This window comes from Bos grunniens, chromosome 22 (genome assembly GCF_055505025.1).
Source record: "Bos grunniens cultivar Pamir isolate PY7600 chromosome 22, Bosgru_T2T1.0, whole genome shotgun sequence".
NCBI lineage: Eukaryota > Metazoa > Chordata > Mammalia > Artiodactyla > Bovidae > Bos > Bos grunniens.
Window position 1 is genome coordinate 2,120,996 of NC_141186.1, and position 27,722 is coordinate 2,148,717.

Genomic DNA, 27,722 nt, shown 5'->3' on the forward strand with positions numbered 1-27,722 from the left:
AAAGACAGATGTGAGGAGGAGGTTATACAAAATGCATTAATGACAAGACAAGGTTAAGAGATGCAGAAAACAGAATAAGCTAGTCAAATAGGAAAAACACCAGAAAGAGGAAAACGTAAAGGACAGCGGAAGAGGCGTTCGCAATGCAAAGCTGTACAGTATGCACGTGGTGTGGCTCTTCACAGAAGGGGATATTCTGGGACCAACACATGGCAAACCACGGTGTGACTGGGCTTCCTAACGCCTGGCTCAACAGTTAGGTCTTATGTATCTTTTGTGAAATTTATCCCCAAATGATTTTTCTGGTGCTACTGTGTCAGTATTTAGTTCATTTTCTGATTGCTCACTGCTCTTATACAGAAATACAGTTGATTCTATACCCTGATTTTGTATCCTGCAACCTTGCTAAGCTCATATATTTTTGTAGCTTTGCAGATTACTTAGGATTTGCTACCTATGTGATTCTGTAATTGTGAATAAAGACAATTTTACATCCTCAGTTTTCTTCTGGATGTATTTCATTTCTTTCTTGCCTTATTCCACTGGAGAGGTGTGCCAGTACCATGCTGATCACAAGGGGTGAGAGAGGACAGCCTGCTTTTTCCCAGTTCATGGGGAGAAAACCTTGAGTGGCCCACCTGCATTTCTAGATGCTCCTATCACACTGAGGAAGCTTCCTAATATTCCTAGTATGTTACGGGAATTTTATCATGAATGGGGGGTGGAATTTTTCTGTCTTACTGATATGATTACATGGGGTTTTTCTGCTTTATACTGTTAATAAGTTTACATTGATACAGATGTTTAAATTTTAAAAATGACCCTGAACGTCCACTTGTTTATCAATTTCCTATTGCTGCTACAGTCAATTGCCACAAATTCGGTGCCTTAAATAACATCAATTTATTCTCTTATAGTTGTGGAGACCATAAGTCCAAAATGGGTTTTATGCAGGGCTAAAACCATGGGGATGGTTCCTCCTGGAGGCTCCAGGTTCTGGAGGCTGCCTACATTCCTCGGGTCTGGACCCCTCCCACTGTATCAATACCACCACTGTCTTCCTTTGATCTTTTGACTCCTTGTGATTAAATCTGGCTCATCTCCATTAATCCAGCATGATCTCCGCGACTCAAAATCCTTTAATTTATCCACACCTGTAAACTCACCTTTGCTAAATATGGCTGACACTCACAGATTCCGGACATTAGGGACACAGACAAGGCGGGGCCACTACTCAGCATACTACTGTCATGATGGATTCGCTCTCCTAAATACTGGTGGGAAAAGGTGGGACTTCTGAATCTACATTTGTGAGAAATAACTAGTGTGCAGTTTTATTCTAACATCTTTATCAAGTTTCGGTACCAGGGTAACGCTGGCTTCACAAGATGACTGGGAAGTGAGGAAGTTTTCTAATATTCCTAGTTTGCTATTCCTAGTTTTGTCATCTTTAATAATCGGGCAGAGTTTGTGTTATTTCTTACTTTTATATGTTGCTATGTATGGGGGAGAAAATGTTCATCATGGAAATGTATGAGACTCCAAATTTAATTTCTTTTTCTACATGTAGGGTAATTGAAGTTACCCATTTCTGCTTAATAGCATGTAATCCTAAAATACTTCCTCATTTAATCTGCAGTATCAATTTTGTTGCCATAGAATCATTTATAATAGTCCCTTCTTAATCTGTAGAATCTGTACTGAAAATTTCTGCTGCTGGATTTGTGTCTTTTTTCCCTTCACATGATCAGTCTGGCTATTTAGATTTATCAATTTTATTGATCTTTTCAAACAACCAGATTTCGGTCTGATTGATTTTTGCTAATGTTGGTCTAATTTTTATTTAATTCATTTTTTCTCTCATTTCAATTATTTCTTTTCCTTATTTTGGTTGAATTTGCTCTATTTGTTCCTTCAATTTCTTAAGTTACAAGCTTAAATCACTGATTAGGTCTTTCCTTTTTTCTAATATAAAGATAAAATGCTATACATTTTTCTTTAAGCACTGCTTCAGCTACACCTGACAAATTTCAAAATATAGACATCCTCACTTTGCAGAGAGCCATGCTAAATGAGGCCTGTGCATCTCAAAACTATGTCCTCACTTTGAAGAATGTCCTCCCAGTCACTGCCTATACTGGGTTTTCATCTTCATGAATTCAAGATACTTTCTAACTTCTATTGTGATTGCACTTAAACCATGAGTTACTGAGAAGCTTTGCATTTAATTTCCAAGTATCTTGGTATTTACCTCAGTATGTTTCTAGGTTAATTCTATTGTGGTCAGAGAATGTACTTTCAGTCTTTTCAAATGTACTGACTTGTTTTATGGCCTCCTAGAATATGATCTTGGTAAATCTTCAATATGCACTTGTAAAGAACATATATTTTGCTGTGGTTGAGTTCTATACGTGTGACTATCAGCCTGACAGTGTTACTTAGGTTTTCCACATCCTTACTGATTTTTTGTTCACTTGTTCTATCCATTACTGAGGAAGGAGAATTGTTATTTCCAACTATACTTGTCAATTTCTCATTTTCCAACTTTATCAGTTTTTGCCTCATGGATTTTGAAGCTATGTAGGACGGTTACATCTTGGTTTCAACAATCTGATATGTGGGATTTGGTGGTTTTCTTCATGTTTCTTCTCCTTGGGCTTTGCTGAACTCCTTGGACCTGTGAGTTCAGAGATTTAATTACTTTTGGAAATTTTTCTGGCACTCCAACTATATATATGTTAGACTACCTAAACTGATATTATCTGACAAATTACTGATGCTATTTATTGGTTTTTCAGCTTTTGTTTTCTGTTTCATTTTGATTAGTTTCTATCACAATCTCTTCAAAAATCACTAATCTTTCTTGTTCTATAATGTCAAATCATCTGTTAATCTTATCTGCTGTACTATTCATTTCAAATACTATATTTTTCATGTGTAGAAGTTCCATTTGGGACTTTCATATATTTTCAGCCTTGTTCCTCATCAGTCTATTTTTCTCTCTCCCTTTATTTTAATAAATAAAGAGCATTTATTATACTGCTTCAACATGCTTCCTTTAGAAATTCCATTAAGTCTGTCATTTCTGGATCTGTTCCTACTGATTCATTTTTCTCTTGGTTATGCCTACTTTCCTACTTCACTATATTTCAAATAAGTTGTGAATGTCAGATATTGTGCACTTCACATGGTTAAATGCTAGGTTTTACTCTATTTCTTTTAGTAGTACTAGAGTTTGTTCTGACATGCAGAAACTTAAGGTCAATTCAATTCTTTCAAGAATTGAATTCAATTTCTTTCTACTATAAAATTTTTTTTATAGTAGATTCACTGCAGTCTTGAGTGTAAAACGCAGTCAATACCCTTCCGAGACCTCCACCCTCAGAATGGTGGGAACTCATCCTGTGCCTCGTCTTCATGTGAAATCCAGGATCCATTCACTGCACCTGCTTTCGGGAAGCCATCTGCAAGCCCCAGACAGTGTTCTGTCACACACGCCCACGTGAGTGCTCAGCCAAAGACTGGAAAGTGCCCTTCCTCAGACCTTTAGAACTCTCTATGTGCAGCTCTCTATTTTCTGGCACTCTACATCTTAAATGCTAATGTCGTAGGCCTCCCCAATCCCAGCCTATCTCCTCAACCCTGAGAGCTGCGAGGCTCTGTCCCAGCTCCTCATGTTGCAGCCTGGGAACCATGTCGCTTGATGAGCTCAGGAACCACAGGGCCCATCTCACTGCTTCCCCTCTCACAGAGCTCAGTGTCCTGTGCTGCCTATTGTCCAATGTCTGAAAATTACTATTTCAAACACTTTGTGCAGTTTTCCAGCTATTTAAAATTGGAATGCAAATTCAATTCCTATTATTCCATCATGTCCAGAAGCAGCAGATCAGCATAATCTCTTTTTAGAGAGTCAGGGGAGGAAAGAAGCCACTTCATTCATAGCAATTTCTAGGATACAGACTGGCAGTTGAAACCAAAATAAACCCACTTCTGTGGCATAAAACTTTTCTAGGCATAATAACGCCATGAAAAAGTCACAAATATTTTCTCCACCAAATATATTTTTCAAACCACTATATTTAGACTTCAAATGTCAGACCTCAGCTTGAACATTCATTAAATCGCCTAACCAGGTGAACATATAAACATAATTTAGTAAAAATTTTTTCTATTAAAAAATATTGTGTACCTTTTTACTCACAATGAAATAAAGAAGCATATTCATTTACTCACGAAGTAAAATATTCTAAACTAAATGGATCATCACATGGAATAGCAGAATACTTGTTGCTCCGTCACATCTGACTCTTTGCCACCCCAAGGACTGTATGGAGCCTGCCACACTCCTCTGTCCACTGGATTCTCCAGATGAGAATACTGGAGTGGGCTGCCATTTCCTTCTCCAGGGGGATGTTCCAACCGAGGGATTGAATCCATGTCTCCTGCTTGGCAGGTAGATTCTCTACCATTGAGCCACCTGGGAAGCCCAGCAAGATACTTCTCAACTACCAATAGCATCAGGGGCATCAGAGTCCACTAGTGATCTTTTCTAAAATGAGCATCGACTTTGCCTTTGCTAGTGACATTATCTTTTTTGGCTATTCGACCACTTAATATTGATAGAGTTTATCAGGCTGTCAGTATCTCTTAGGACTGGTGAAGAGATTTCTATCATGTAGCCTCTCTAAGTTGAGGCTTCTCCATCTATACAATGAAAACACCACCACCAATCTTTGGTTTTTTTAAATGCTGAGAATCAAAGGGCATATGTGAAGGGCTTTGTGGAATAGTTCGCAGAAACGGAAGTTCGTATTTTACTAGGCCATCAGTATTTCCCTTCCTTCAGTCATGACATAAGCTGTATAACACACAGTAATTCTTTCACTCTTCAACAAAACCGTTTTTTAGCACAGCACCCACGTGCCATGGGGTGCAGCTCTCTTGGCTGCTGAGAGCACACAACAGGACCTATGGTGCAGACAGCCGCAAGGGCCACAATGTCCTCAGAAACCAATGATGCCCTGGATGTCAGCTGAGCACATGTCTAAGGTCCCGCTCAAGCCGCACAGCTATTCTTTCTGCTTCTCGCCTTTCCAGCTCTCAGCGCCACTTAAACAACTAGCAATCTTTATTATCAGATATTATTAACTTTCTTTCCTCTACTATATGCCTTTTTTCCTAAGATTCCCAACATTTACTGTGTCCGCTGGCACTTCTTTATTGCTCTGCTCTCAAGCAAAAAGTCTTGTCTTTCTAAAGACATACTATCTAATCAAAGCACTCTTTTTTTTTTCCCACAAAAAACCAAGTAATCCAGCATAAGGGATAAAATCTAATTAAAAATAAATACATTTAAATTAAAAAAAAATCTTCTGGTCAAAAAATGTACTTAAAAATGAAAACTCTTAAAAATTTCAATCTCTTCCAGGAGCCTAAGGATTCCAGATATTTGTTCACTGCATATGTAAATAATGAAACATATAATAGAGAAAAGGAAATAGAAACCCTCCTAAACTGAATTTGAAGTGCCAAGACTCAACATTTACAATTCCAAGGCTAGAATACAATAAAGAAACCAAAATCCCTTACTTTTTTCACCCATCTCAAGTAGATCTTAAGCTATAAACTAAGCATTTTTCTTAAAGAAAAAAATATTCTTACTTCAATTACTACTTCTCAACGCATATAATGTGTAAATTATTATAGAAATATGATTTTTAAGAGGAAATGTCTATTTAAAAATAAAATTTCCAGGAAAGAACGTTAAAGCGTTAGTGGAGACTTGCCCAGGACAGAGCTCCCACCCCTCTTACCGTAAGAAGGAGACTCCCGTGCCCAGGACAGAGCTCCCACCCCTCTCACCGTAAGAAGGAGACTCCCGTGCCCAGGACAGAGCTCCCACCCCTCTCACCGTAAGAAGGAGACTCCCGTGCCCAGGACAGAGCTCCCACCCCTCTCACCGTAAGAAGGAGACTCCCGTGCCCAGGACGGAACTCCCACCCCTCTTACCGTAAGAAGGAGACTCCCGTCCGTCCTCTCTGTCCGAGTCCTTGTCTTTCCTCCTCCGGTGGTGATGTTTGTGTCCGCGATGCCTGTGACGCCGGCGACTCTCTTTACTAAACGGGACATGAACGCCGATGTACACAGCTCGATGGCCTGGTAAGACATTCAGAAACATTACTAGCAGGCCTCATTTTACAGTCACCCTGCTTTTTACAAATTGAAGGTTTGTGGCAACCTTGCACTGAGCCAACCTATCGGCACCATCTTCCGAACAGCATTTGCTCACTCCCTCTCTGTGTCATGCTTTGGTAGTAACTGTGATAATGATTCAAACTTCTCCATTAGTATTATATTTATTATGGTGATCTATGATCAGTGATCTTTGATGTGATTATTGCGACTGTTTGAGGGCAACACAAGCCATGCCCATACAAGATGGCAACCTTACTTGATAAATGTGTGTGTTCTGATGGCTCTATGGACTGGCCATTCCCTCACCTCTCTCCTTCTCCTCGGGCCTCCCTGTTCTCTGAGACACAGTGATGCTGAAAACAGGCCAATTAATAGCCTTACAACACCTCCAAGTAGTCAAGTGAAAGGAAGAGTCACATGTCTCTTTCTTTAAATCAGAAGTTAGAAATAATTAAGCTTAGTAAGGAAGGCATGTCGAAAACCAAGAGAGGCCTAAAGCCAGGCCTCTTGTGCCAAATTGTCAAGAAGTGGATACAAAAGAAAGTCTTGCAGGAAATTAAAAATGCTACTCTAGTGAACACATAAATGATAAGAAACTGAAATGACCTTACTGTTGATATGGAGAAAGTTTTAGTGGTCTGGATAGAATCTAGATGAAACAGCTTTCTATTGGAAGCAGATGCCAACTGGGACTTTCACAGCTAGAGAGGAGTCAGTACTTGGTTTCAAAGCGTCAGAGGACTGGCTGACTCTCTAATGCAGCTGGTGACATGAAGCTGAAACCAGTGCTCTTTAACCATCTGAAAGCCTAGGGCCCTTAAGAATTATGCTTTTCCTTTCACTTATTTTATTTAACTCTAGTTGATTTACAATAGTATGTTAATTTCAGCTGTATAGCTTTAGATTCTTTTCCATTATAGGTTTTACAAAGCCTGGATGACAGCACATCAGTTGACAACACAGTTTACTCAACATTTTAAGCCCACTGTTGAGACCTACTGTTCAGAAAAAAATTACTTTCAAAATATGACTGTTCATTCACGCAAGAACATCTGGACACCCAAGAACTCTGGTGGAGATGGACAAAGAGGTTAATGGTGTTTTCATGCCTGATAACACAACATCCATTCTGCAGCTCATGAATCAAGCAGTCATTTCAACTTTCGAGTCTTATTATTTAAGAAATATATTTTGTAAGGCTACAGCCGCCATGGGTAGTGATTCCTCCAACGGATCTGGGCAAAATCAATTGAAAACCTTCTGGAAAGGATTCACCATTCTAGCTGCCTTGAGGAACATTCAAGATTCATGGAAAGAGGTCAAAGTATCAACATTAACAGAGGAGTTTTTGAAAGAAGTTGATTCCAACCCTCCTGGATGACTTTGAGGGGCTCAAGCCTTCAGTGGAAGAAGTCACTGCAGATGTGGTGGGAACGGCAAAAGAGCTAGATTTAGAAGTGGAGCCTGAAGATGGGAATGAATCACTGCATCTCCTGATAAAATCTGAATGGATAAAGGGCTGCTTCCTACTGATGAGTAAAATAAGTGGTTTCTTTGGATGAAGTCTATTCCAGTGAAGCTGCTGTGAAGCCTGTTGAAATGACAACAGAGAATTAGAAGACTACATCAACTTATTTGATAAAAGTAAAAGGGTTTGAGAGGACTGACTCTAATTTTGAAAGACATTCTACTGTGGGTCAGATGCTATCACAGTACTGCAGGGTACAGAGAAATCATCTATGAATAACCAAGGTGGCAGACTTTATTGTTGTCGTATTTTAAGAAATTCATCCCAAGCTTTAGCAACCACGACCCTGATCAGCCACCAACATCAAGTTCAAACCCTCTGCCAACAAAAAGGTTATGACACACTGAAGGTTTAAGTGATGGTTAGCATTTTTTAGCAATAAAGTATTTTTTAAGTTAAGGCAGATACTTTGTTTTTTAGACATAATGTTATTGCACATTTAACAGACTATGATACAGCATGAACCTAATCTTTATATGCACTGGGAAACCAAAATAAATTACTGTGACTCACTTTGTTGCAGTAGTCTGGAACCAAACCTACAATACCTTCAAGTATTGCCAGTATTAGGTTTCCAAAAAGGGAAAAAGGAGTTATAAACAAAAGAATACCAAATTCTACTTTGATGGAAAAGCATTACATATAAGTTCATGAAATTAACAATGCTAGTCTCCTGTTGGGGCTTCCCTGGTGGCTCAGAGGATAAAGCATCTGCCTGCAATGCAGGAGACCCGGGTTCGATCCCTGGGTTGGGAAGATCCCCTGGAGAAGGAAATGGCAACCCATTCCAGTATTCTTGCCTGGAGAATCCCAGGGACGGAGCAGTCCATGGGGTCGCAAAGAGTCGGACACGACTGAGCGTCTCTTATTTTACAGAGCACTACATAAAATATTACATCAAAGGCTAATGCCATCAACTGATAAGCATACTAGATATACATATAAGTATACTAGATATACATATAAGTATACTAGATATACATATAAGTATACTAGATATACATATAAGTATACTAGATATACATATAAGTATACTAGATATACATATAAGAATACTAGATGTTCTGTAAGTATTCATGTGCAAGCTTGAAAAGAAATTTTGAGAAAGAAGAACTTGGCCCACCTGAAATCATACTATGTAGACATCGATGTTTTCCATCTACATTTACAGTCAATCCTACTTAGTAGGTCCTTAAGATATATGCTTTAATAATGATTATTCACAAATGGATAGTTGTAAATATTTACTAAGTTTTGAAAATCTCAAATTAGTAAGGTCCAAATTAATGAGAGATACATTAAGTTTAAACAATCCAAATACTCTAATTAAAGGGTGGAAATTGTCAGACTGGATTAAAAAGCAATAAAATAAGGTTATAATATACTTTTAGACTAGAAAAAGCTACCTCTGATGTTGCATTATCCTAGTTTTGTATTCAGACCAAAAAACAGTTATGAACAACAAGGTCCTATATATCACAAGGAACTATACACAATATCCTGTCACAAACCATAATGGAACAGAATATACATTAAAGAAGAATGCATATTGTGTATAATCAAGTCACTCTGCTGTACAGCAGAGACTGGCACAACACTGGAAATCAACTATATACTTCAATTAAAAAATTAAATTTAAAAAAGTGATGAAAGGCAGTCCCTGCTCTTTGCCCACTAAATGAAACTCAATCAGGCCAGCTGACAGCTCACAGCACTATATCCAACACTGAGAAGGAGAAACTTGATTTCTTAAATTGTTTAAATGAGGTTCCTGTGTAAAGTTATGATAGGGGAAAGGGGATGGAGACCACAAGTTTAACTCATCTGTAGCTGTGCAAAACCCATCTGGCAGAGAGCTGCTTTCTCTATGTACAACATAAAATAGTTAATGTTGAAATATAAACTGTTCAGGGCATTCTTTTTCTAATAATATCTGTAACATGGTCAGAAAAAAGACACAAGAAACTCAAGATCTTTATTTTTAGATGAGATTTGAAAGTAATCAATTCTCATTATTCATGGATTCTGCATTTGTAAATATGCCTACCCACTAAAATTTATTTGTAATCCCAAAATCAATACTCATGGTGATTTCTCAGTCATTTACAAATATGCACAGAGTAAAAAGAATTTGAGTTGCCTGACACACATGTTCAATTATTATAAAAAAATTATCAGAAAAGTCCCAAATGAAAGCATACAAATATAATGATTGCATGATGACAGATGGTAACTAGACTTACCATGGTGATCAATTTGTAATGAGTCGGTTCAGTTCAGTCGCTCAGTCGCGTCTGGCTCTTTGCGACCCCATGGACCCCAGGCTTCCCTGTCCATCACCAACTCCAGAAGCTTACTCAAACTCATGTCCATCAAATCAGTGATGCCATCCAACCATCTCATCCTCTGCCGTCCCCTTCTCCTCCTGCCTTCAATCTCACCCAGCATCAGGGTCTTTTCCAATGAGTGAGTTCTTTGCATCAGGTGGCTAAAGTATTAGTTTCAGCTTCAGCATTAGTCTTTCCAATGAATATTCAGGGCTGATTTCCTTTAGGTTTGACTGGTTGGATCTCCTTGCAGTCCAAGGGACTCTCAAGAGTCTTCTCCAACACCACAGTTCAAAAGCATCAATTCTTCAGCACTCAGCTTTCTTTACAGTCCAACTCTCACTTCTATACATGACTACTGGAAAAAAACATAGCTTTGACTAGACAGACTTTTGTTGGCAAGGTAATATCTCTGCTTTTTAATATGCTGTCTAGGTTGGTCATAGCTTTTCTTCCAAGGACCAAGTGTCTTTTAATTTCATGGCTGCAGTCACCATCTGCAGTGATTTTGGAGCCCAGAAAAATAGTCTGTCACTGTTTCCATTGTTTTCCTATCTATTTGCCATGAAGTGATGGGACTGGATGCCATGACCTTAGTTTTTTGAATACTGAGTTTTAAGCCAACTTTTTCATTCTCCTCTTTCACTTTCACCAAGAGGCTCTTTAGTCCTTCTTCACTTTCTGGCATAAGGGTGGTGTTATCTGCATATCTGAGGTTATTGATATTTTTCCCAGCAATCTTGATTGCAGCTTGTGCTTCATCCAGCCCAGTATTTCTCATGGTGTACTCTGCATAGAAGTTAAATAAGCAGGGTGACAATATACAGCCTTGACATACTCCTTTCCCAATTTGGAAGCAGTCTGTTGTTCCATGTCCAGTTCTAACTGTTGCTTCTTGACCTGCATACAGATTTCTCAGGAGGCAGGTGGGTGGTCTGGTAGTCCCATCTCTTGAAGAATTTTCCATAGCTTGTTGTGATCCACAGGGTCAAAGGCTTTGGCGTAGTCAATAGGGCAGAAGTAGATGTTTTTCTGGAACTCTCTTGCTTTTTCAATGATCCAGTGGAAGTTGGCAATTTGATCTCTGGTTCCTCTGCCTTTTCTAAATCCAGCTTGAACATCTGGAAGTTCATGGTTCATGTACTGTTGAAGCCTGGCTTGGAGAATTTTGAGCATTACTTTGCTAGTGTGTGAGATGAATGCAACTGGGCGGTAGTTTGAACATTGCCTTTCTTTGGTATTGGAATGAAAACACCTTTTCCAGTCCTGTGGCCACTGCTGAATTTTCCAAGTTTGCTGGCATATTGAGTGCAGCACTTTCACAGTATCATCTTTTAGGATTTGAAATAGCTCAACTGGAATTCCATTACCTTCACTAGCTTTGTTCATAGTGGTGCTTCTTAAGGCCTACTTGACTTTGCATTCCAGGATGTCTGGCTCTAGGTGAGTGATCACACCATCATGGTTATCTGGGTCATTACGATCTTTCTTGTATAGGTCTTCTATGTATTCTTGCCAACTCTTAATATCTTCTGCTTCTGTTAGGTCCATACCATTTCTGTCCTTAATTGTGCCCATCTTTGTATGAAATGTTCCCTTGGTATCTCTAATTTTCTTGAAGAGATCTCTAGTCTTTCCCATTCTATTGTTTTCCTCTATTTCCCTGCACTGATCACTGAGGAAGGCTTTGTTTTCTCTCCCTGCTCTTCTTTGGAACTCAGCATTCAAATGGGTATATCTTTCCTCTTCTCCTTTGCCTTTAGCTTCTTTTCTTTTCTCAGCTACTTGTAAGGCCTCCTCAGACAACCGTTTTGCCTTTTTCTTGGGGATGGTCTTGATCACTGCCTCCTGTACAATGTCACAAACTTCCGTCCATAGTTCTTCAGGCACTCTATCAGATCTCATTCCTTAAATCTATTTCTCACTCCTACCGTACAATCGTAAGGGATCTGCCTTGGGTCATACCTGAATGGTCTCATGGTTTTCCCCACTTTCTCCATTTCCGTCGGAATCTGGTGACACATCAAATCACTGTGATGAGCACCAGGCACGAACAGTGCTGTGGGCCAGTTAAATGTCAACAGAAGATTAATTTAAAAAATTATAGAGGGTTTCTTTGGGGGATGATGAAAATATTCTGGAAATAAAGGTTTGATGGTTGCACAATATAGTGAATATTCTAAAAAAAATCACTTTTAAATGGCAATTTTTACATTATGTTGAATTATACTGCAATTAAGAAAAATGAAAAAAAAAAAAAGCATAAAACTCAGTGATCTTACAGTTTTATTTTAGTGAAACTATTTTCTTCTGAACACTGTCCAAAAGTGGAAATTAAAGAATCACTGTGCAGTGTGAGTTACAAAGTTGTTACTCCAATTGGTTCTAAGGGGTTTTGGCACACAAGGCCCTACACCCCAAGATAAAAATGAATTCTGAGTTTGAAACTTAGAAAGACTAGATAAAATTAGTAACAATATGCTAGAATCCAGAGACTGGGAGATGGAGCCTTACTATTTTTCCTGCTTTTATCGTCTCCTTTCGTGTTCTCCATCACAACTTTATTTCATCAAAGCCCTATTCAGTGAAACTCTGAGATAAACTTACTCTCTCCCTCATACTTTGCAGTGAAATTCAGAGATGCACAAAGGATGAAGAGCGAAAGGCTGGGTAATCAAAGGGGGCCAGGACCACAGCCAGGTGGCTCTCTTCACGCTCTGGATCACACCTGCATGAAGGATGACAACAGAGTGACGGGCCACGTGGGTCACGGTACAGCTGAACTAACAAAATTACTGCTGAAAATGTTAACCTCTCCAGTGCCTACAATTTACAGAATCAAGCTTCTAGGTAAACAAAACTCTCTGCAGAAGCCCTCGTAAGCCTAAACTTTTAAAGTCAATTTTGAAAAATGGGTTTTGTCCATCTCAGAAAGTAAACATGCAGAACACTTATTTGGGTCTCTTTCCAACTCTTTTTGTAAAGCAATGGCTCCATTGAGCTGAAGACTTTAACCTAAAAATGTAGGTCTCAACATCTGAATGAAATGATTAAATTATAAATTTTTTTTTTAAATGTAGGTCTCAAAAAGACCCCAAAATAAATCTATCAAAATTTATGATCTACATAAAAGCCTATGATCACCACCGTAGCAAGTGTTCAGGGTTAACATCACCAGCAGTAAGGTACTGGTATCACCGAATCACTGGTCCAGAGGTGAGAGAGGCCATCACACGTGGCACGTGCCCACACACCCATGATCTGCGCCATGAGAGCATCACGTCACAACATGACATTACACAAACCCACATTCTGGGATGTTCTACTACCAACTATTATTACTCTTCCAAAGTGGCAAGGTTATGAAAAACGGGGAAACTTCTTCATTTTCATAAACTTATGCTTAAATAAAACGTTAACATCAGAAAAAGCTGTATATACAGGGGACACCATGTACTAGCCTTGCAAGTCTTCTGTAACTTTTAAAATTATTTCAGAAAAAAGGAAAGAAAGAAAGAAAACCAAAACCATTTGTCAGGACTTCTTCCTGCTCAGGGAAAACAGACTGGCAAATAACTGATGTGCTACATAATTCTATGCTGAGGTTTTTATAAGTATTTTAAAAGGCTGATTAACAGACCTATAAAATGAATATTTAGATGACACCAGTGGTAACTGTGGCTTATTATTCTGGCACATTATATTTTGCTCTTAATTCAAGTTACCCAGGTTGTTAGACGGAGAAGGTAATGGCAGCCCACTCCAGTATTCTTGCCTGGAAAATCCCATGGACGGAGGAGCCTGATGGGCTGCAGTCCATGGGGTCGCTGAGAGTCGGAGACGACTGAGCGACTTCACTTTCACTTTTCACTTTCATGCAATGGAGAAGGAAATGGCAACCCACTCCAGTGTTCTTGCCTGGAGAATCCCAGGGACGGGGAAGCCTGGTGGGCTGCCGTCTATGGGGTCGCACAGAGTCGGACACGATTGAAGTGACTTAGCAGCAGCAGCAGGTTGTCAGAAAAAAAAAATTAAAGAATTAACTGATTTTATAATTGTGGCATTCAATTTTCAAGGTAAGTAATGGTGACCATTAGTAAAATTTGAAAACCAATCTGATATTTATGTTTCAAGGAATGTTCTCTTTGTAGATATGGGTATTGGTTGCACAGGTTTTTGCAATATATTCTTTAAACTATGTTTAGAAAAGTGTTGAACACTCTTGTAAATGAATGCTCTACAATAACAACAACAACAGTTTCAACAAATAATTAGTAAAACTTAAAGGACACTAACATTCACTAGTACTTTATACTGCTAAACAGAAGTTATTTTAAAAAACTTACTCTCTAGTTCTTCTTTTTCAAACTTGGTGTTCACAGTTGAGCTGGTTTTGCCAAGATCCACAACAGCTTCTTCATCAGGACCCTAAAAAGAAATGATTCTCATTCATTCATGAAATCAACATACACTGAGGGCCTACTGCTAGGCGTGTTATTTGAGATGGCCAGAAATACGTAACAGAGGAGCTTCCTGTCAAAGAACTGAATTCATACTATGGCTAACTATATTCTTTTAAAAGTATGTTTACAGGCTTTTTTTTTTTTTTTTTTTAATCCACAGAAGACCATCTAAAGTCTAATGGAAAGACCTGAAATGACAAAGATTTTCTGGGCTTCCATGGAAATTACTAAGTAACTGGTATACATATTCACTTCAGTGGAACGACTCTCAGAAATTAGAAGTTAATCAGAAATTACAGAGAATTGGGATTGAGGGAAACCCTTAGATATCAATATAGAACACTTTTTTTTTTTTTTTTTTTTTGCTTTTAGGTATTCTAAACAGAAAGAATCCCACTTAACTCACCTATATTAGATATTGGATACTGGATTATGGTTAAATGTACAATGGTCAAAAGTAAGTCCACAGACTTAACATGTTTCACTTTCAATCATAAATTACCAAGAACCAAAGTTATAAGAACTTTTTATTTGTCTACAAAGGAAAAGTCACCTCAAAATTTAACCTCTAAGGTCAGTCCACCTTTGAGTTCTGAACAGTTTTGTTCCACTTTTCTGCTCAACAAAAACACTAACCGTATTTACTGTAATACATTACACAGAGTATTTTTAAAAGAAAATTTTAGCTTTAATGTTGCTTCTCGACTTCTAACTTAACTTACAAAGGAACATGATAGACTACTCATAAACTACTTATCATGAACTCAGTATGTACAAGATTCTGTGCCACTGGCTGAAAACAGATGGCAGAAGCCCCTTCCCCCCACACCTGAACTCCACGGCCCCCCTAGACCTCCCGGCACAGCTCCTGAGGGCCACAGTGCACCCCCACCCCACGGCCCCCCAGACCTCCCGGCACAGCTCCTGAGGGCCACAGTGCACCCCCACCCCACGGCCCCCCAGACCTCCCGGCACAGCTCCTGAGGGCCACAGTGCACCCCCACTCCACGGCCCCCCAGACCTCCCGGCACAGCTCCTGAGGCCTGCAGTGCACCCCCACCCCACGGCCCCCCAGACCTCCCGGCACAGCTCCTGAGGGCCACAGTGCACCCCCACTCCACGGCCCCCCAGACCTCCCGGCACAGCTCCTGAGGCCTGCAGTGCACCCCCACTCCACGGCCCCCCAGACCTCCCGGCACAGCTCCTGAGGGCCACAGTGCACCCCCACTCCACGGCCCCCCAGACCTCCCAGCACAGCTCCTGAGGGACACAGTGCACCCCCACTCCACAGCCCCCCAGACCTCCCGGCACAGCTCCTGAGGCCTGCAGTGCACCCCCACTCCACGGCCCCCCAGACCTCCCAGCACAGCTCCTGAGGGCCACAGTGCACCCCCACTCCAAGGTCCCCCAGACCTCCCGGCACAGCTCCTGAGGCCTGCAGTGCACCCCCACTCCACGGCCCCCCAGACCTCCCGGCACAGCTCCTGAGGCCCACAATGCACCTCCACTTGTGGGCAAGGCAGACAAGGGGGACACCACCTGTCACTTCTAGCACCTCAGGGAAATCTGCTCAACCTTAGGTAACAGAGACTGGAGAGCAGAGTACAAGGAGCAGGGGACGGGGGACAAGGACCCTCCTGTGCTCAACAAACCTGGGTCTGGGATACACGACAGAGGATGACACTCAAGTTTTGAAAAGGCAGACAAAGATTCTGAGGGAGAACTGACTGATGTCACAAAGGCCTGTCTGAACTTCGAGTGTGACCTGGATCCCTTCACGGAGAATGCACGTGTGTAGTACACAGGAATCCAGAAAACAGAACCTCATTCAGCACAGACCCACACTGGAGAGACCCCGTCCCACAGCGCCTCTATCAGAGGATCAAAGCAAGAGACAAAGGAAGTAAAAGGATGTCCAGAAAGGGCCAAAAAGCCAGAAAGGAGCAGAAAGGAGCCAGGTGCAATTAAGAGGGCAATGAGCAGGAGGAAGATGAGCACCAGGAAATGGACAATGTTTCTGTTCAAACAAAATTAGAGCACTACACTCCTCCCGGGCTTCCCTGGTAGCTCGGCTGGTAAAGAATCCGCCTGGGATGCAGGAGACCCCAGTTCAATTCCTGAGAGGGGAAGATCAACTGGAGAGGGGATAGACTACTCACCCTAGTATTCTTGGGCTTTCCTGTGGCTCAGATGGTAAAGAATCTGCCTGCAATGCGGCAGACCGGGGTTCGATCTCTGGGTCAGGGAGATCCCGTGGAGAAGGGCATGGCAACCCACCCCAGTATTCTTCCTGGAGAATGCCCATGGACAGAGGAGCCTGGCAGGCTACAGCCCATGGGGTCGCAGAGTCCGACCAGACTGAGTGATTAAGTACAGCACATACCTCCCAAAGCAGGAGGGATGGTAAAAAAGCTTTCAAGAAGGAAATAAGTAATCTGTTCTCTCTAAAGGTTCTTAAGCTTTAAATGATAACTTTGTAGGCAAGAGAGGCAAATGAATATAAGAGAACTGAATAAAAATAAAATAATATTAATTACAACCCTGTTAGTATTCCACTTACTATTAGTTTCCCAGAAGAAAGTTACTTGACCCATCAGATTATATTTTTCAAGTTCCACAGGAAGACAAGCACCAAGCCATCCCCATGGCCCTTGTGGCTATTCCAACTGCCCTGCGCCTCCTCTCCACTTAGAACAACAGATCAGAAGGACACATCACACAGTCAGCTTCTCATCACTTTCCGTGCCAAGCATCACTGGAAGGATCAAAGTGTTTCAGAAAGGAGCAAAACTGGAGTTTGCTTGGATAAAATGATCTTTCAAGGTCTCTTCCAACTCTTGACCTTAAAATATCTTACTTTGGGGAATAGCTTTTTTTTCAGGGCATACAAAGTAAATTCATATATAACTATTTCCTGGCTATCTAAACTCTCAGTGTCCTAATTCTCATATCTTAAAACTCAGGAACTGAATCAATTTGATTAAATTTTCAAATAAATTCGCTGCTGTCCAAACCCTCACTATTTGCTAATCAAAACTCAGAAACAGACACAGTGTATTAGGAAAAGCAGATCTCAATATCCAAACTGAATTTCTGGAGAGAGGCTAGATATCCCAACTGCAGAATCAAACAAACCTGGATATCAGGGAGGTATATGACTCTAAGGACTGGGATCAATTCAATACATGACACTTGTACGTTAAATAACTTGCTAAGGCTTTATACGTAAAGAATTGGGTGGCAGGCCGTGTAGACCATGATACATTTTCATGTAAAGAACTAAGAAAGAAGACTGTATTTGTGATTAAACTAACTTAGAGCAGCCACACTCTAGAAATGAGCAGAGGCTAAAGCAGGAAACACATACAAGAATAAAGAACTAATAAATCATCCATCCATTAAGCACGTCACACTCATGAAACCTTTAAGTTCCCTTCAATGAATTCATGCAATGTAGTCACTAAGCATGTAGGGAGATACAGAAAAAGAAGCCACGACTATTAACCAAAAGACACGGGTTGTATGATCCAAGAGGTAGCAAGCACTCTGTGTATTCTAAAAGGGATTAACTGCTCCCATTCCAAACTTCCATTTCACAAGAACAACTGCCAAGGAAGCAAAACAATACACTTTTTCTCTCTTCCCTAACAACAATAATAACCTCTCATTTCTATCAAAGATGGATTACATGTTTAGATATACTACTAATAATTAGCTAACACAGAAACAGCTGAGGCTGGGCAAGCTTACAGTATTTATTTATTTAAAATACGCATATTCTTTGACCTCTAAACATCTATCATGGAAAAATACTGCCACGTGTGAAAAGGGGGGCATGTAACACAGAGAATGTCTGAAAACTCATCTTCTCACAGCTCACCCACTTTGCTTTCCTTAGACTCTGTGAAGCCTTGAGTAAGCAACTGGAAGCCAAGTGAGAATATTATTTTATTGTTAATGTTTGGGTTTTCAATGAGAATGCTTTCACAGGTAACTTGTAAAATAAAGTTAAAATTTTTGAGGTCTGGAAAAATTACAACACTTACCACTGTTAAAAAAAAAAAAAAAAAAAAGCAGGGAGCAGGTATCTGTATTTCTCCCTTCCCTTAAAAACATTATCTCCTTTCCAACAACTGTGAAACATAAGTCAGAAAGGCAGTTTGTTATAAAGGCAAATATTAAGTAGGCACACACACTGCCTATCTCAACACAGTACAAGTAATTCAACAAAATAAGCAGGGTCCAGGGACCTTCCTGGTGGTCCAGTGGCTAAGACTGCGCCCCCGGTACAGGGGCCCCGGCTCTGTCCCTGGTTGGGGACCTAGAGCTCACACACCACAAGGAAAATATCGCATGCTGCGGTGAGGATCAAAGATCCCACATGCCACAACCAAGACCCAGTGCAGCCAAATAAATAAACCAATAAAACTGCTTAAAAAATGCAGGGTGCACATGGCTATATCTTAAAATCCCTCAGAATGAAGTCATTGATATTTCACGGTAGAAATGCATTTCTGAAACAAATATACTGCATTTTAAATTCTACCATCTTAGGATAATGCTTTAAGCCATATTTCTAAACACGGATTAAGTTACTATACCATACGAAGTACAATTTTATTTTGCTTCTTTTAAAAATATACACAAATAATGCATGTAAATAGCAAATATTTGAAAGGTTAAACGTCAAGCCACTGACACCGTCACACGGGTGCTGGGGAAGCAGAAACAGACAATCCTGGAGTGTTTACTTTTCCGTTACAATAAACATGAAATTCTGGTAATTTTTAAAAAGAATAAATTCAAGTTTCAATTTAACATGTCAGTTACTTTTAAATCTGCATCTAGGAAAAGAACTCTTCTTCATTTTTTAACTTCAAGAACATAGTGGAAAACTAAAAATAGCAAAAGCCAAGAGCCACCTCGACATCAAAATGTTTTCATTCTTAACCTCAGATGAGTAAGCCACACAAGCCAGTCCTTATAAAGCCTGCCTAGAATGAAACAAATCCAAGGCACTGGGAAAGCTCAAATAAATGAAAAATAAAAAAGGCACCCTTAATAAGTGTATCAATGCAAGCTTGTCTGACTCTAATCTTAAGAAAATTATTTTGCCATGGCTTCAAGTTTTTATGTATAAAATAAGGTAATTATTCAGAATATATCTACTCTATAATATAGAAGAAAACAGCTTTAAGAATTATCCACATAAGATCACACAGAAAGTTTAAATTCTCTGTATATGAAATGACATAGGTACAAGGTTACTTACTACAGCTTGTAACTGGAAAACACTTGAAAGCATCCCCAGGGTCCCTGCAAAGAGGAATGGCAATGCCCCAATCGGAATCCCGAGCTGCTAAAAAGTGAAGACACTCTGCACTGACATGAAGAACATTTACCACCCGTTATAAGTGACACACACAAGGCAGAGACTGCATGTACAGCGCGCTGTCACACTTTCTGTGCAGGAAGTCCCCAGAAGAGGACTGTCTGAATATACACGACGACCGCTGAAAGGACAGACAAGCAAACGGCAAAACCGGTTACCTCTGGCAGGAAGAGTGGACTCTGAACTTACTGGGGTTTGTTTTCATTTTTTTATTGCTTTGATTTATTTTAGCCACGTGAATACAGAGGCAGACTGAAACGTGCAATCTTCTGAAAGCCAGGTCACGTACGTACCTCGCCCTCGTCTACAAGCATCACTCGCCCCAGAAGGAACTGTGAGGCGAGGCGCCACGCGAACGTGCCAGGCACAGGGCACAGCCGCAGAGGAGCCCGCACTTCACCGAATCACAGTGAGGAAACCAAACACGCCCTCTCACTGGCCTCATGGCTTTAAAACTAGATTAATTAGAAAGACTTAACAATTACAGAAACAAGTATCTATTATGATGTGAAGATTCGGCATGTATCCTGAAATAGTATTACGACCGTCTAGGAGAATTATTCATAGAAAGTACGTTCCTAAGTACCTAGGATGAAATGCCAAGAGAAGGCAAGTAACTCTCACGAGGATCTAGAACTGTATTAGTCAGGGAATTTTCAGAATTTATGCCATCTTATAAACTCAGACATACCGAGAGGGCTTGTTGAAATTCAGCTTCCTGTGCCTAGTCTTGGAGATGCTGACCCAGTGGTTTAGGTGGAGCCCAATCATCCATCCATGTTTTCCAGTCTGCCCACCACATCCCTGGTCACGTTACAGACCTCTGCTGCTGCTGCTGCTGCTGCTAAGTCACTTCAGTCCTGTCCAACTCTGTGCGACCCCAGAGACGGCAGCCCACCAGGCTCCCCCGTCCCTGGGATTCTCCAGGCAAGAACACTGGAGTGGGTTGCCATTTCCTTCTCCAATGCATGAAGGTGAAGTCGCTCAGTCGTGTCCAACTCTTCATGACCCCATGGACTGCAGCCTACAAGGCTCCTCCGTCCATGGGATTTTCCAGGCAAGAGTACCGGAGTGGGGTGCCACTGCCTTCTCGTTTACAGACCTCAGCCTCGCATATTTCAATCGTTCTGCGACAGAGGCTGCTTCCTGCCCTCAACCACTTTAGGAGACTTTATAGGGACCACTCTCACTTCATTCACACTGTTTTCATCCTTCAGAAAAGGAAACATACATTTCAATTCATAAGAAAACAGTGAAGTTACTATATACTCTCTATTACAAGCAACTCTAAATCTGTTAAGTAGTGCTCTAAAGGCTGATTTGTATGTCAGAATATTTTCCCAGGATTCCTAGGGCAATCTATCAAAGTATATATAAATAGTAATGTTGTCCTACAAAACGCAAGTGTCTTCCAAATATTTCCAAACTCATCCCATCCATCACCAAGAGTTGAACTTAATATTTAAAAAACTTTAAATTTATGGGCAAAAACCTTAAGAGTAAGCTAATAATCTTTCTTAATCTAAAGGGGGGAATCATCAATGATTGCTATTTCACAAAATAAAAAGCCAAATAATGATATTCATAGTTTCTCAAGAATTCACTTGGCATTTTTGATTAATGCATTACTCTAAAATAAGTGGAAGAGGAGTAAAAGGTATATGGAAAGTTAAAGTAATTTAAAATGGCAAATTTTAAACTCAGGCAATCACATGATTCCCACAGAAAAAATTCTGAAGCCCTGAAAAAAATGCTTTGTCAACAGACAGAGGAGGAAGTGAGTAGATTCCGACACTGGAACAAAGCTTCAGAAAATTTTATTTCAAACACATACCATGATTAACACTAAAGACAATCTGAGCTTTAAGGAAAGTTACAAAGGAAAAAAGTGAAGAGGTCAAAGAATGTAAGAGCAAGAGAACTCAAAGAGGTGTGGAGCATAAAAGTTGGCAAGTGACGGCCTCCAATAATAAAGGAGATTGTTAGTAGATACTTCGTTGTCAGAAACTTCAGTACAAAGCACAAGAGTCACGGACAGATGGAAAGCCTCCTCAGGGTCTATCTGAAATTATAAATCAAATACTTATGGCACTGTGGCTATGAGGAGATCCTCATTCCAGTTCTACTTCAGCACACACACCAAAAACACACAGAAACCACTTACTTTGGGCTACCAAGCACATATGCATGCTAAGTTGCTCAGTCCTGTCTGACTCTTTGCAACCCCATGGACTGTAGCCCACCAGGCTCCTCTGTCCATGGGATTCTCCAGGCAAGAGGACTGGAGTGGGTTGCCATGCCCTCCTCCAGGGGATCTTCCCAACCCAGGGATTAAACCCACATCTCTGATGTCTCCTGCATTGGCAGACGGGTTCTTTACCACTAGCGCCACCTGGGGAGCCCACTAAGTATATATAAATTAACAGAAATGAGAATGCTATGCTATGTTATGCTAAGTCGCTTCAGTCATGCCCAACTCTGTGCGACCCCAGAGACGGCAGCCCACCAGGCTCCCCCGTCCCCGGGATTCTCCAGGCAAGAACACTGGAGTGGGTTGCCATTTCCTTCTCCAATGCATGAAAGTGAAAAGTGAAAGTGAAGTCACTCAGTCGTGTCCGACTCTTAGCGACCCCATGGACTGCAGCCCACCAGGCTCCTCCGTCCATGGGATTTTCCAGGCAAGAGTACTGGAGTGGGGTGCCATTGCCTTCTCCCAGAAATGAGAATAATAAAATCTAACTCTGAAATGGGCTTTTAAAAAAACTACGTCAACTCCATCAATAATTAAGATGTACAGAAAACAAGCAGGAAGGAAAATACGTGCGCGACGGCCCAGAGAATGGGGCCGCAGCAGGTGCAGCAGGTACTCCGTCAACATCACCCAGCTTTGGTCAGCCAGGGGTTATCGTTAGCCAGGCATTTTTAGAATTTCACTGGATTTTTTTCACTGAAAAATCAACAGGAAAGAGCCAGGAAACCCCTCACAAATACGGTCTATTTGCCTACCCTTTCCCTCGTTATTAACTCTGACCCCATGGATCTGATAGAAAACATAACAGAGAGGTCTCATTTCCTTAAATAATGACTAGGAGCCTGGATTCATCCATTTATTCAAAAAATGCATACTGAGTGGACACTATGTGCCCAAGCATCATTCCAGATACTGGGGCTACATCAGTGAATCAAAAACTGTAATATAATCAAATTGCCAGCTTATCAATTAATTTACGGGGGGGGCTCCCCATGATAAGACATCAAGGGGTGAGTGAATTATCTTCTCCATTCCAGGCCTTACACAGGTATGGATGGGGGCGTACTTTTCCAGTTCAATCTTCTCGTTTTACACACACACAAAGCTTAAGGGACTTGTGGTTCTTTAGCCAGGAGACAACAGCACAAGGTCACTATTATACAGGCCGAGAACACACAGTGCTCCTTTACAGTATTTATGAAAACATGTAATGACATGTTTATATAACTAGTTGCCTAACTTTTCCAGTCTAAACAATCAGCTCCAAGCAGAAGGGAATCGAGTCTGTTCCACTCACCGCTGTCTGCTCAGCACCAAGCAGGGCCTGCCCTTGGTTAAATGCACTGACTGCTGAGTGTGTTCCAAAGGACAAGACACTGGGCTGAAAAATTTACATGGGATACACCTCCTTGTGAGCACAATTAACGGTCAAACATAGAAAGGCACTCAATAGTGTGGAATTTAATCAATCAGTTTCCAACAAAAAAGCCCAGCATTAACCCATTATAAAATCAAACGTCAATTTACAAGTAGGAATGCCCAGCAACATCAAACAAAACTAAGCATTGTATCAAACACATCTTACTATTACCTCTCATAGTTACTAAGGCAAAATCCACAATTTGTACTGTTTTGGTCAAATGATCAAAAATGAGATTTTTAACAAAATGTCAAAGGCATAAAATTGAGGAAAGGGAATGCTAAAAGGTTATTTAACAATACAGTTGTAGACTCGGCCTATTTCCTCTTTTGATGCCTGAGGGTTACAAAATCCACTATTACAACAGCATTAGACGATCCCCATCACAAAGTGAATTACTGTAAGACAGATGGCTAGAGCCCAAAAGGGAACACCTCCCATAAAGTATGATTATTAACCATGGAGAGCAATTTCAGAATTATCAAATACTTCAGCTTAGCTTCAAAACATATTTAACCATTAAGACAAAGTAATTTCTTTCCTAATACCTTAGCCATATAAAACCGCTTAAAGCCTCATTCAAGTAATACCAACTAATCAAAAATATATATTTTACAGAATAAGTAATAAAACTGCTACAACACTGCAAGGGTTTACTTTTCAGCAGATGACTTGCACAGCCAAAGACCCAAAGGATGATGATCACTATTCTAAGCCAGTGCTAATAATAATAAGCCTGACATTTCTTCTAGCTTCACTATTACACTCTGAAAGATTCAAACTGGTTTGTAAGTAACACACAAGATCATAAGTAGGTACATACAAGTAACTTCTTCAGGCGAAATCTTTCCATAGTGGTAGGTAAACACCTCGTTTCTGATAGCGTACTACAGCAGTCCCTCGCAGAGCCCGGGGCGGTGAGGACGTACCTGATTTAGGTCACTGTGCTTTGCACAAATCAACCCTCTAAGTTGCTTTCATGCTGCAGCCAATCACCGTCCTCTAAGTCACCTAATCTTCCTGCTAATGACTGCAGCTCACACAGGGTCAGAGCGTAAGAGATCTGCCAGGTAATAAACACACGCAGCTATAACTGAAAATACCGAAAGAGGAATGCAGCAACCAGCTTTCAACATCAACCCTTCTACATTAGTTAAAAAGAGAGCATACGCTGATGCTATATGGAATGGGGGTATGCGTGTTCACGCGTGTTTTAGAGAATTAATTTTCAACAACATAGTTAAATCTAACTCTTAATTTCATCTAATTTTCAGGAAAGATCCAAATATGTTTTCACCTGAAGAGAGTTTTGCCTCTTCACCATTACTGTATTTATACCAACTTACTGTAGTCATATATTAATAACAGGAATAATAAATCCTATTGTGGCTTTAATTATCATTTTACCCCCAAATTGAATATTCATAAGGATAACAGCTAAAAGCAGCACCCCTCGGACCTTCAGACTCAAGCTCTCTTCCCACCCACAGAAAGTGCTCCCTCTAGGATCTAAGCACTTCGTCTCCCTGCGTGGTGCGTGTCTCACTGCGCTGGGTGACAGGAGCCCTCAGCTCAGGGACACGGGTAGAAGAAGGGGAGGGAGAGAAATAAGCAGCTTAAGAGGCCTCAGGAGAAAAGGAGGAATTAGGTGCACATATATTTTTAACTTCCCAAATTGCAGAACAAAATGTTATCCTTCCTCAAAAAACAGAAGATCCATTTCTGCAATATGTTACCTGTTATGATGCTATCCTGGGCACTACTAAACCAATATTCAAATTAAAAGTTTTAAATCAGGTTTTACAGGTTAAAGAGAAAAGTAAAGTAAGTTTTAGTTTACTACTTTCTTGACAAAATAAAGATATAAATTGAACATATAAACTCGGAAATTTTAATCAGGCTAGTCCATTAAAGATTTTTCAGTTTTATCGTATAGGAATACTTAATAGTCCTTTTAAACCAATCTACTGAGGTATGACTGACACATGAAAAGCTTAACATGTTTAGTAAATACAAGTCAATGGTTTGGGAATAAGTGCACACTCGTGAAGGGCTTCCCGGGAGGCGCCAGGTGGCCTGCCTGCCAAGGCAGGAGACTTTTAAAGACACGGGATCCCTGGGTCGGGAAGAGCCCCTGGAGGAGGGAATGCCAGCCCGCTCCAGGATTCCTGCCGGGAGAATCCCTGCAACAGGAGCCTGCTGGGCCACCGCCCATAGGATCGCAAAGAGTCAGACACGACTGAACCGACTTAGCCCAGCACAGCATACACTCATGAGACCATCACCAGCATCAGGGCCACAGCCATTATCTGTCACACCTAAAAGTCTCCTCTCATCCCCGCACTGTCATTATTATTTGCAAATGCCGCTGTGTGTGCCTGTGGTAAGAACACTTAACCTGTAAGATCTACCCTTAAAAAACGCTGAGTGTACAACGCGGTGCTGATAGCTAGCTGTAAGCACCACGCTGCACATATCACTTACACACTCTGCATCCCTGATCATCACTTTCTCCTGGGCCCTGGCAGCCACCGTTCTACTCTGCTTCTATGGTTTTGACTGTTTTATATTTTCATATATTTATATTTTCAAGTATAAGTGAAATCATACAGGCTATGTCATTCTGTGTCTGGCTTACTTCACTTGGCAATAAATATATCTGCACAAATCAAAACGGTCTCACTTATTTCCTTCATCTCTCTGCCCCATTTTCAACCTTTTCTCCAACTTTATCACACAAATACAAGTATACATGCATATATGTGTGTGTGTGTGTGTCTGTGTGTGTGTGTGTGTACACATATGCAGACACCCCCAGCGGCTCAGTGGTAAAGAAACCATCTGCAATGCAGAAGCCACAGGAGACATGGGTTCAATCCCTGGGTCAGGAAGATCCCTGGAAGAGGAAATGGCAACACACTCCTATATTCTTGCCTGGAGAATTCCACAGACAGAGGAGTCTGGCAGGTGACAGGCCATAGGTTCGCAAAGAGTCACACACAACTAAAGCGACTTTGCAGCATGTGTGTGTGTGTGTGTGTGTGTGTGTGTGTGCACGCGCGCGCGCACAATACTCACCAAAACTGGAGCTACATACAACTCACTGTTGTATAACTTGCTTTTTTTCCACTTACAAATCCTAAAGATTCTTCTGTATCAGTATACGGAAACTAAAATTTTAATATAATTTATTAAATTAACCCGTGTATGGTAGAAAATTCAAGTCTTACTGAATTGTTCCCGAACAAGCATTCCTCGCAACCCACTTACACTCACCAGACATCAACTACTTTCTGTTTCTGCCTTGTAACTATACCTAGTAGCTAGAGTTGCCATCATAATTTTAAATAACGTACCATTTGAGATAGTATCTGTTTATCCTACAAAAAAAAGATTTTTTTTCACCCATATATAGCTTTTTCACTTACATTCTCCCTTCCACATCCTGGTTTCAATTAAATTTGTTTTTATATCAAGACTGATAATACTTACACTTACATTCTATTCTGTATTTATAATGAAGCCTTCTAAGATGTGTCCTCTAGTTAATTCTAAAATTTTAAAACACATGTTAAAAAGCATTCAAAGGCATGTATGCATGCACTACCCACAAGCACATGGAGGTAATGCCCTGGTGGCCACCCCTAACCAGTGAGGCCTGCTGCTGCGGCTGCTGCTGCTAAGTCGCTTCAGTCGTGTCCGACTCTGTGCGACCCCAGAGATGGCAGCCCACCAGGCTCCCCCGTCCCTGGGATTCTCCAGGCAAGAACACTGGAGTGGGTTGCCATTTCCTTCTCCAATGCAGGAAAGTGAAAAGTGAAAGTGAAGTCGCTCAGTCGTGTCCGATTCTTGGCGACCCCATGGACTGCAGCCCACCAGGCTCCTCCGTCCATGGGATTTTCCAGGCAAGAGTGCTGGAAAGTGGTAAATGCTCTGCACCCCTCCGCATCCCTCGGGCAGGCAGCTCTGACGGGCAAGCAGTCCACAAGGCTCCTCGGAGGGCCTGCAGGGCTGAGCGCCAGCCCCCACTGTAACAGCCCATCTCTGACTGATGCACCTCTTTCATTCCCTGTCCATCACTCTTGCTTCATGGGCTCAGTTTACAAGTAAATCACCTGCAGGGTTTCCCTGGTGGCTCAGCAGTAA

The 27,722-nt window shown here is 41.0% G+C and overlaps 1 protein-coding gene across 14 annotated transcripts in view; it reads right to left on the bottom strand.

The window, feature by feature from the left end:
- Positions 1-27,722, bottom strand: part of SLC4A7 (solute carrier family 4 member 7) — a 124,333-nt gene that overhangs the window by 67,899 nt on the left and 28,712 nt on the right. For 7 of the 14 annotated variants that reach the window (XM_086365551.1, XM_086365547.1, XM_086365559.1 and 4 more), the window contains exons 2-3: positions 14,397-14,478; positions 6,010-6,156 (exon numbers count right to left, since the gene is read on the bottom strand). In XM_086365551.1, the coding sequence (XP_086221677.1) occupies positions 6,010-6,156; positions 14,397-14,478 (229 nt within the window). Of the gene's footprint in view, positions 1-5,813; positions 5,828-6,009; positions 6,157-12,657; positions 12,779-14,396; positions 14,479-19,785; positions 20,068-24,399; positions 24,521-27,722 lie in introns of those variants that run through there. The other 7 variants (XM_086365557.1, XM_086365560.1, XM_086365554.1 and 4 more) reach the window with 5 other exon arrangements.